The sequence below is a fragment of the Lepeophtheirus salmonis genome, chromosome 7 (assembly GCF_016086655.4).
Source record: "Lepeophtheirus salmonis chromosome 7, UVic_Lsal_1.4, whole genome shotgun sequence".
Lineage (NCBI taxonomy): Eukaryota > Metazoa > Arthropoda > Copepoda > Siphonostomatoida > Caligidae > Lepeophtheirus > Lepeophtheirus salmonis.
In genome coordinates, this window is record NC_052137.2 from 41428679 (window position 1) to 41439529 (window position 10851).

The 10851-nt window shown below is 33.5% G+C and overlaps 1 protein-coding gene across 1 annotated transcript; it reads right to left on the reverse strand.

The window, feature by feature from the left end:
* Positions 1–375: 375 nt before the first annotated feature.
* On the reverse strand, positions 376–3415 carry LOC121122050 (astacin-like metalloprotease toxin 3). The gene is made up of 5 exons (XM_040717059.2): positions 1473–3415; positions 1135–1415; positions 772–1067; positions 616–714; positions 376–551 (listed from the first exon to the last, which is right to left on the reverse strand). Exons 1-5 carry the CDS (start codon positions 1869–1871, stop codon positions 448–450), a joined length of 1179 nt encoding a protein of 392 aa, XP_040572993.1. The 5' UTR covers positions 1872–3415; the 3' UTR covers positions 376–447.
* Positions 3416–10851: the final 7436 nt, after the last annotated feature.

Consider the following 10851-nt stretch of genomic DNA (forward strand, 5'->3'; position numbering starts at 1 on the left):
CTAATTGGAAGTATCTCCAAGTAATTAAGTAAGAGGTGTTTCATCTTTCCACGGTCTATCCTACTCTACATAAAGTGATGATGTTGATATTAATGTATTTAAAAGAAAATGTTATAACTTTGGATACTCAAAAGTTTTAAACCGTAAACTAAAATACACCCATTGGACCCCCCAATCAACCGACCTTGTTTAATATTGAATTGAATTGATAAATGGAAATAGGTAGTATGCTTTTTTTAAATGTGATGGGCAAGAGTTTTCCAACCTCGAGATCCCTCATCTCAGAAATACAGACAATGATCCCTAGTATCAATATATTACAATTAAATGTAATGCACCATTGGAACCTTAGTAAATAAATATGAAACTATTCAATGATGCTGCTGTGACTATTTAATTATTTGGTAATATCAAAAATTGACAAAACAAAGGAAAATACATTTAGAATTAACACCTGTTACATGTTTTTTGACAAAAACTCTGGATGAAACCATATCGGCAGTATCCTCTAAGTTGACTGCAAGCAACATCACCATGATCATTCTCACAAACTAAATAATAAAAGTCAAGGGTATGAAGTCTAATAAATATAAAGTGAAATAATACATTACATACCACAATTGAAACAAGTCTTTTTACAATGTTTCTTGATGTATTGGCTTATTCCACACAAATGCTTGTAGTTGCTACAATAATTATATGTGTCAAAACAAGCTGCAAATTAAAAAAAAACCTCATTAATTATTGAAAAAAATGGGAAATAGTACTCACGTTTAGAAGTTGAAGATGCTGGAAATGGGGTTGTGGGGGCTGGAGTTGTGGTTGTAGGGGCTGGAGTTGTGGTTGTGGGGGCTGGAGTTGTGGTTGTAGGGGCTGGAGTTGTGGTTGTAGGAGCTGGAGTTGTGGTTGTAGGAGCTGGAGTTGTTGTAGAAGGTGTTGTAGCATCTTGGCATTCATAGGCTACTTTCGTCTTTTGAACATCCAAACCACTCATTCCACTTCTGTTAGGAATTTGAGCGGTTGTGGACTTTTTCAATGTAATAGTGTTTTGACCATTAATTGAAAAGCTAGGTAAATAAATAATATTAAAAAAATAATGTGATCGACTATATAAGCTTCAAAAGTGATACTAACTATTTAAGTCCGTAGTGCATGATGGATCCATAATCGTAGTCCAATCCAAAGCTTGATGCTCTAAATCCAGCATAACAATTGTCATATTGATCAATGCCTACATTTCCACAGTATGGAATAGTAGCAGGTTCATTCTCCCCAAGAGCTCTCCAAAAGTTACTGTGGGTTCCACTTTGTATATTTTCCCACTTAATTTCAACATACTGGTCTCGATCAGATCTTGTTTGTTCATGAGAAAATCCAAGGATGTGGAGCAATTCATGAATAATAACGCCCAATGCCTATCAAAAAAATTGTCAATAATACAAAAAATTTTTACAAAATGAAAATCGTCGCACCACACAGCCATTGGACTGTAAATGAACTTGACTTCTTGCTCTCCTGCTATTGTAGCCAAGATTTGCGTAGCATCCCTTTCCACCAGTGAAGATATCTACATAATTTGCTTCATTTGTTTTTTCTACAAATGTGATACAAGTTCGATCTGAAATGTGATTAATAGCATCCATGATCGTTTGTTGTTGGCTTGAAGAGAAGTCTGAGCTGATTGTGTATGGGACAATTCCATTGGGCCATCGATTACTTCGTCCTCCAACAAAGTTCCTCGAATAAATAACGGCTCTATCGTAAGCATCTACCAGCATTCTACAGCTGCTCTCGCCAGAAACATTTTCCTCACTCAAACAAATTGTGAAGAAGATTTGGAAGAATACAATTGCTATGAACAATTTTGCCATGTTTATTCACTAATGATGCTATAACAGACATTCAACACTAATATATATACTGTTAATCTTCATTGTGAGAAGTTTTTACACTTGTTTTTAAAATAATATAATATTACAAGAATAGTAATTACCGCAAATATAGGTATATGATAAAATAGGTTTCAGATGAATGTATCGCATTAGGATTCATTAAAAAGCTTCGAACATTATTGATATCCTGTTTTAGAGTTGTGGGTAATAATATGCCAGAATGCTGATCATACAATTGATTTTTATTGTTAAAATATTGATGTTGGAAAAAAATATTCGTAGTTTTTTAGTCATTCATTGAGTTAGTCAATTTGTCTTTAATCAGAATTTACTGTTTTTGCTTTTTATTTAAATAGATACCTTTGGCATTTATGGATAGATTTGTAAAAAAATATGATATAAGACGAGATTTATTATCTTACTTTCCAAAGTTGCTATCATTATTGTTTATTTCTTGTGGAGGGAACATATAAGTATACAGTTTGTCGAATTTTTTGACATCTTAATCAATAACGTATTACAAACAGCTTTTACTGATGGCATCTTGTCATTTATTTAATAATTCCATAGATGGGATTTTGTGGTGCTTCTGTTAACTTGGAACGTAGTCCAAAATTTGGTGGTCAAGATACATTGGGAAAATCTTATAGGGCTTATAACGAAGAAACTAAATGGGTAGAAATATGGGATTCATATTAGGTATTATATTGACAATGGACTTCTTCAAGGCTTCAGCATACAAATGATACACAAGCCTCATGTATGACCCCTCCCAGAGATATAAATCGTATGGTTCTGGTCAAGGCTGTATCAAAGCTAACAATATAGGCTCCAAAAGTAAAGACATGTTCTGGCCATGCCCTCTTGCACTTTTTGGTCTTGTGGGCCAGTGCACTGTCGTGTTGGAAAGAGTAATTTCTTCTTTGGGCTCCTTCACCTATTCAGGGAATGTGAATAACAAGTGAAAAACCAGTACAATGACAAAGCTGGATTTGCACAAGGTCCCCCGGACTGCCAAAGCTTCCGGCCCCCTGTGGCCCAGGTTATCAATCAGAGGTGGATCTGATTATAAATAATTGAAATTCATTAAATTTAGCTTTCAAATAATTAAAGAAATATGATTCTACCCCATCTGGTTTGATGGTTATATGCAAATCTTTAAATATTTCCGAAATTTATCTGGACAACCCTGTATGTATCTTTCAGAAACACGAAGGACTTGGAACGTCAGAGTACATAAATTAATTCAAATATATTCGAATTTCTCTTTATTTTCTATTTTTTAACTATTTTTTTATTTCTTTTTTACATATAACATCTTATTTTTAGACTAATCTTTCTTTAAAAAAGTTTTAATAAACTTTTCCATAATCCTTCTGATGGTTTTTTCTTAGACAACAGATATTTTTTTCTTCTTTAAAGAAAAGCTTACTCTATTTCTATAATATTTTTGATCATCCACACGGCCACTCTCTTTCTTCGATATTAAAGACTTACGTTTTAAATACTGTACATCCTTAGCCAAAAATAATATCATTAATATATGATAGTAGGAAAACTTTCCTTGGGAAAATTGCCAATGGAATATAGTTTTTGTCACACGTTAAAGTATGCATATGAGCAGGAGATTTATTTATTATGAGGGATCCAAAAAAAAACTGCTCAATAATAAGAAGATTCAAAAAACATACAAAGCAAACAGGAAGTAAAAAAAAAAGATAATATGTTGTCATTTGGTGATATTGGCTAAATCCACAATCCAAATTAAACATCAATTACTTTTCAGGGAGTTTTCAGTCACAAAAAATATTCCAAAGAAGGCTGGATTACATCTTAACTTCAAAAGAGCTTCCAATTCTATTGTACAAATTTAATATATACCCTTTTTTCTTCTATGGCCATAAGCTTTTCCCTTGTTTTTTCATCCCCGAGACTGACGATCAACTTAACCTTGATTTTCTCTACTAAACAGTCCTTAGTTCTACATTGTTTATTTAATTCAGCTGGATTAGTAATTCGAGTTACTTCCACATATTTCCACGTAATTAGTGGAATTGAAATTTTTCATGAATTATGGTCTATTGAGAACAAAAGTAATTCCTTAATTCTTTAATAAAAATTGAAACTCTTAATTTTTTCTTCATTTCTATATCCATGAAGAATCTTCTATTCAATAGTTGTTTTGCGTGATAGTACCGATCAACTCCTGCTAATTGTTTGTAGTCTTCAAAACTGAGTTTCCATTCAACAAACTCATTTAAATCCATGTTTCCTCTGTATGGTTCCGGTTCCTTAAATGAAATTTCGCCTTACACTTTACACGCTCAATTCTTTGAAGGTAGACTTTGATTTTCCTTGCCAGCTTGTACCTCCATTTTTCTAGCAAGTTCCTCCATAATTCTGTCTTCTGTGCGATCACACTAGTCCATAAACAGCAAGATATCCTTTTTGTTATAGACTTGGACTCCAGTAACTATAATACCGAGTGGTCCATTAAAATCTGAGCCCTTTAAATTTGAAACTTCAACATGATATAATTAATTAATTGAAAATAGAATTTCAACAAAATTAATGCTATAAATAGATCTCTGTCTGAGCTTTGTTAATCATTAATGTACCTGCCCTTAGCGGCAATGATAGCTTACAGGTGGGGGAAGACCTGGAACCCACAGCAGATGTAGTCCTCTGTCATGGCGTCCCAGTTCTGAGTTATAATGCCCTTGAATGCCTCGGTGTTTGGATGACGTATACTACAGGCCTTCACCTCGACATGCACCTAAAAGTTGGAGTCAAGGAGGGTGGCATCAGGTGGGCAAAAGTGTCAAAAATTAGATTAAAACAACTCATAATACTCATTTAACACTAATTCAAGAGTTATTCAACAGAGGAGATTGGGTTCTTTCATTGTTTCTGTCAAAAGTGGCCTCTCCAACCTCACAAGGCTCTTTCCACCAACTTTTATGATAGCTCTTTGGAAGGTTTGGTGAGAAATAACGAGTTCTCTTGTATGGCCCTCATGGACTTGAGGCAATTGGCTTGGTCTGTTTTGTTTAACTCTTCCAGATCCAGTCTGGCCATTTTGACAGAGACCTTCTTCCTCTATAACGTTTCGGACTTACTAACGGCGTTAGACAGTGGTCCTATAGACGCCCAACTGCTTGGAATGCACGAATGTAATGTCGTCAATCATGTTCAAGTGTAATTTTATCGACTTGTATGTAATACTAATTACTAATACTATTACAATAATTAATTATGATTTAATAGATAGAAATGTGAATTTATTTCAATCACTCAATCTTAATTAATTATTGAATTAGTAATTGTTCAGATTTCAATGGACCACCTGTATGTTATTCAATATGCTCTTTGATGATAAACTACCACTAATTCAAATGTCGTTGAACACTTTTGTTCATTAATACACGGGGTGACGTTATGCATGAGGATATAGATTTGATATATGATTTATGTTATATAAAAAGAACCCAGAATGAATATATCTAATTTAAATTTAAACAAACTTGAACTCCCAGGTTTTTATGTAACATCAATCCTTGCTTCCTTCCATCTAGAAGGATGTTCCATTAAGGCAATTAGGGAATTTTATAATGTGACCATGAATTATAATTTGAGTAATCAGTGAGTTGACACAATTTGACTGAATTGAGTGAAACATTTGTTATTTTACAAATGTCTTTCAAATTGTGTTGAAAGAACATTTAAAAAGTAACATTGATTCAATTTAAGAGTGAGATACAATGTAAAATATGATTTATGTATATATTTATGAATTAAAACACGTTACAGGGTACATTGTACATATATAATACTACCTGATTCATATACTAATACAGTATTAAGAAAAAAATGGAGTTTAATATACAGGGAGTACTGTATAAAATCTTGCAGGTGTTTAGCTCAAAAGAGAGAAAAAAGCGGGAAGTTTTTTAACATTCAAAAAATTAACCTATATTAATAAATCTATTTCAAATAAAAAGGTAAAAAATAAAGTAAAAAACTTTTTTGCATATCTATTTTCTATTAACTTTGTAAATTCAATATATTTTCTACATTAACAGCAAATATGAACATGAGATAATAGAAAATTGTTCATACATAGCTATATCAAAAATTTTATGATTCTCATAATTATTTAAAATAGTAAAAATACTTTGATAACAATCACGAACGGGCAGAGGATGACCTGCAAACTGTTGAATGATCTCAATGCGATTAATACACAAATTATTAATATTTTAATGAATGATAATTATTAATGTAGAATATGAGTGATCTTGATTCATCATATTTTTTTTTCTTATAGTTTTTTTCCCCTGTATGATACGTAAAGTAATAATGTACTTCCTAATGCCGCCTTCTGCCTAACAAAGTTAATCATTTTCATTAATTCCCATATATAAAGTTACAAAGGGTTGTCTCCAAATTCTACAGAGTCACGTTAAGTTTCTGATTAAATTGAGAAAATATTTTTAGACTTGAAGAAAATCATACAGTTCAATTCTAGCTGTTTGTTTGCTTATTAATATAGGTGGTATCAGTTGATATATGTCCCCAAATAGTAAGTTATTTATTTCAAAAACAGAGACAGATGCAGATTTTACACAAAAAATAAAAGTGGTTTAGAATTCCGAGTTACGTACCTACAAGTATGTTTCATTTTGATATGATAAAATTCCTGGACTCTGCAGAGCAAGTTTTTTTTTTTTTTTGCAAATAAGTTGATTTTTTTCATAAAACAATATCGATTCCCGTATCTTAAAGTTTATTTTTTAAGGTAAGGAGTACTAATGGAAAAATAGAGAAGTTATATTGAATACGAATTAAAAAATGGAATTAGGACGATAAGTTAGTATTTGTTTGTATCTTCATTGTGGTTGAAGGAGGAACATATTGAACATATTTCTAATAATTATGTTGGGAATTTTGGGATTAAAGCTCGAATTTATAAGTAAGGTAACTCCACGTTTTGGATTTGAGTCTGTTGAATCATCAGAAGAAAACAAGATATAATCTTGTGGGATTGAAAAATGGTTTTGAAAATTATATATAGTGTCACTGAGTATTACAATATCCGGAAAAAAAAAAAAAAATAATATGACTAATGACTGTATATTTACGGCTTAAATTTTTGTAAGGAGTTCACATTTAATGTTAAGATGGATATGGTCCAACTTTTTATATTGCGTAGGTGGTTATATTGGGGTGTTTGGGGAAGGTTTGTATTAGATCCAGACCTGGATCTAGACGCCAGTATATTGTATTTTTTTATATTACTAAGATAATTTCTAGTAGCTCCTTTTTATAAGGAATTTCACAATTGTTCGTTACTTTGTTCCACTCCAGTCTTGGTGACAGGAGAAAAGAGCTTTTCCCCATTTTTATACTGCTCATTCGATTCTTTTTCTCCTTCGGTAAAAACGATATATTTTTTTAAACCTTCCTTTAGAGGGCAAGTTTCAGCTACAGCAGACCCTGTGCCAAAGATGAATGGGCTGGACCTTTTTTCTCGTTCGCAAATTTAAAATATGATTTTTGAAAAGCATGTTCTAAATTTTTGTCATCAAAAATGAGGTGCTCTGCTAAACTTAATTTTAGAAGAAGAAATATTTCTCCATACTCCATTTGGTGACATTTTTTTTTACTATATACAAACTTTTTTAATTTTTTAATTAAACATTTGTAGAAAATTTGATCGATGGGCATAAGGGAGTAGTTCCATTTGTTTTGACGATTAAAGGTTTACATAGTCACATAGTCAGCCTTGATCAGACGATTGTCGAACGTTTATCTCTGGGTTACTCGTGCCACCTTCTCCATTGTATCGAAAAAGCGCCCGACATCGGCATCTACCGAAGGAATAGGAAACAATTGAAAAAGCCTAAAGCCAAAGGACCCGAGCGACCAGTAATTAACTGGTAGGGTGAATATTTAGATCCTTGATCCATTGGTAATGAATTCCTCAGTCCCCACAGAAAAAACAGCCAGAACATGTATCCAATTTTCTTTATCTTCTAGTATCAGTGTAACTAACCCAGTTTTAAGGGATATGTGGAATCGTTCAATGAACCCTTTTGATTCAGGATGATATGATGTGGTCGTCCAATTCGCAATTCTAAGTACCCTTTAAACACACATCCAAATATCAATTGTGAATTTCGTCTCCCTGTCTGACACAATGATGTCAGGTAGTCCAAATCTCGATTTCCGACCGTCCAAGAAAGCTCCAGCCGCTGTACTAAAGATGATATATGGAATTGGGATCACTTCCAGCCACCCTGTATACCGATCCATTATAGTCAGGGCATAGCAGTGTCATTTCCGAGTGTGAACAGGCCGATTATATCAATGTGGATGGTGGGGAAGAAGAAAAGAGGAAGTGGGTTTGAATGTTCTAAAAGGATTCGTTTTTTGACATTCGATACATTCTTCAATAAATTTATCAATATCATATCGTAATTTAGGGCAAGCGTAGAAAAGTGATTCCCTTCTTAAAGTATCTTTGAATCCTGGATATCTTTGTGGCATAAATGAATCATTTGTTAGCGAAGTTTTGGAGAGGGAAATACGACCCAAAATAAGTCTTCGTCGACGAAGTCTGCATGTAAGTTCCTGAAACACACTTGAGTTAAGGGTTAACTTTAAAATTGAAGTGTTGAAAAGTGTGCAAGACTGTTGAAAATAAAATTTTAAGGGCTTTTGAGAAAATAAAATGGGGGCTCCTAGCAGCCCTGACCAGAACCACAGAGTATTTTGTATTTGATCTATCCTTCAGGTTAGGGGTTGTACCAAGCACCATCTCACCAAAGACACTCTGAAGCGTGCCCTCATCAAGGAATGCCCCAATATCTCTGAAAAAACCGTCTGTGCTGCCTCTATCCAAGTGCCACTTCGTCTCCACAACGAAATCAAGGAAAATATAGGCTATTTTGAACAAAAAAAAAATTATTTTTTAATTATTTTATACTACAATTTGATCATTTTCACAAAAGTTTATCCTAATTAATAAACTTATATTGAATTTATAAGCTAAAACATATCGTCTTAACCTTATTCCTCAACCTGTAGAACGGGTCATGACCCTTACCCATTTTATTCTTATGGGTCGTTTTGAAATTCCAATCTCTTCTAAAATACATCGTTGTTGTTCTGTGAAGGACCCTCCTTCCTAAGCATTTAATAGCTGTCATACTGACAACATGAAAAATAACAGGGGATTTGAGGTATTGATAAATATCTTCCACCTCAGACTGAAAAGCAGTATTAAAGCAGCTCAGATTTCTTTATAACCAACTTTGTCTGTAATCTTCGATCCATCTGTGAAAACATTCAGGCAATGCGGATCCAAGAGTTACTCCTTTTTATCAATACAAACGGAGGTAGAGAATAAGTTTCATAAAATGTCTTCCCTATGGGGAACCTAAATTCGATGAGGCATAATAAAGAAATTGGATTTTTTTGAAATATATTAAACATGAGCCGCCCATCTAAGTATGAAGTCAATAATAACTCCAAGATATTCGTATTGCTCTACCCATTCTATTGTTTCCTTGTTGATTTCAATGTTTGGGTACATCACTTTGCAGACTCAGGTGCATACCATTCCTTTTATACTTGACCCACTAAGTTTAAGGCAAATTTCAGAGACTTGATGTATAATTTCATTTACTCGTCTTTGGATTATCTCAGCCATAGACCGTAGTTCTATCCCTGTGATAGTATGGGCTGTGTCATCAGCAAATCCAATTGTAAGGAATGTACTTGGCTCAAGCCTAATTAAACGCTGAATTCTACAATTCCATAGAAATGGGGAAAAATTCCCTCCCTGAGCACAGCCCATGGTGGGAGTGATATACATCTTTATTCCCTGTTGCGTACTAGCGATTTCCCTGCTCTGTAACACATGTTTGTACCATTAAATTGAGGAACAGTCAATACAATTTTGTCAAATGTTCCTTCAAGGATCAAAGAAAACAACAATAGTATGTTTTTTGATGAGGACGGCACTCTTTACTCTATCTTCTAATTTGACAATAGTTGTTGATTTCCCTCTTTGAAACCCGAACGGATATGCCATTGGAACCTATAGTTGTAAGGATTTGATATGCCGATAAAAGATTCAATCATTGTTAAAGATTAATAGGGCTTATGAAAACTCAATTGCTTCGGAGATTCTATCTGTTTGAGAAGAATGGAATATAAACGACAGATTTAAATCGTTTACCTTTGACACCACAGCTACAAATATAGGATTTAAATCTGGCGTCGGTCTGAGGCTTGAAATGTTAATTTAACTGTACCTGTTGCACCTTTTCTGTAAACATAACATTTTGGATAATTTTTGTGCAGATATTACTTCGTTTTTCACTTTAGAGATTGCTGGCCTAAAATTAACAAAAGAAAATACACATTGGAGTTTTCAAATTTAAGAGAAGATGTTATAGATAGCTGACCGTGTACAGAAGCGAGTGGGGGAGGGGGGTTGCTTATAAAAATATGTTATTTATTGTCTCGCCACGGAAAGGCATTCACAGCATCCCTCAACCTAACCCACAATGAATTTCTTGGGTACACAACATCAGAGATTACGTCATAGACCAACAAGACTCTGAAAAAGTTAAGGAGAGATTAGATGTTTCAATTAAAACACTGTGACAATTTTTTAAATTGAATATTTATAACGAAGATGGAGTTTTTCTAGATTTTGACGTCACCGAAGTAGCGATTCACATATCCCAGGCTATGATTTATCGTATTTAAATTCATATATGGGCCTGGGAAAGGCAATAATAGGGTTTTAAAAAACCAATAGACGTAAAAAATCTTTACCCAATTTAGAGCTTCCCATAAAATACGACCAACGTACATCAGGAATATCTTTTCCAATTGATATCAGAGGCCTTTAAGAGGATATAGATTTTAGTTTAACAAATGTATT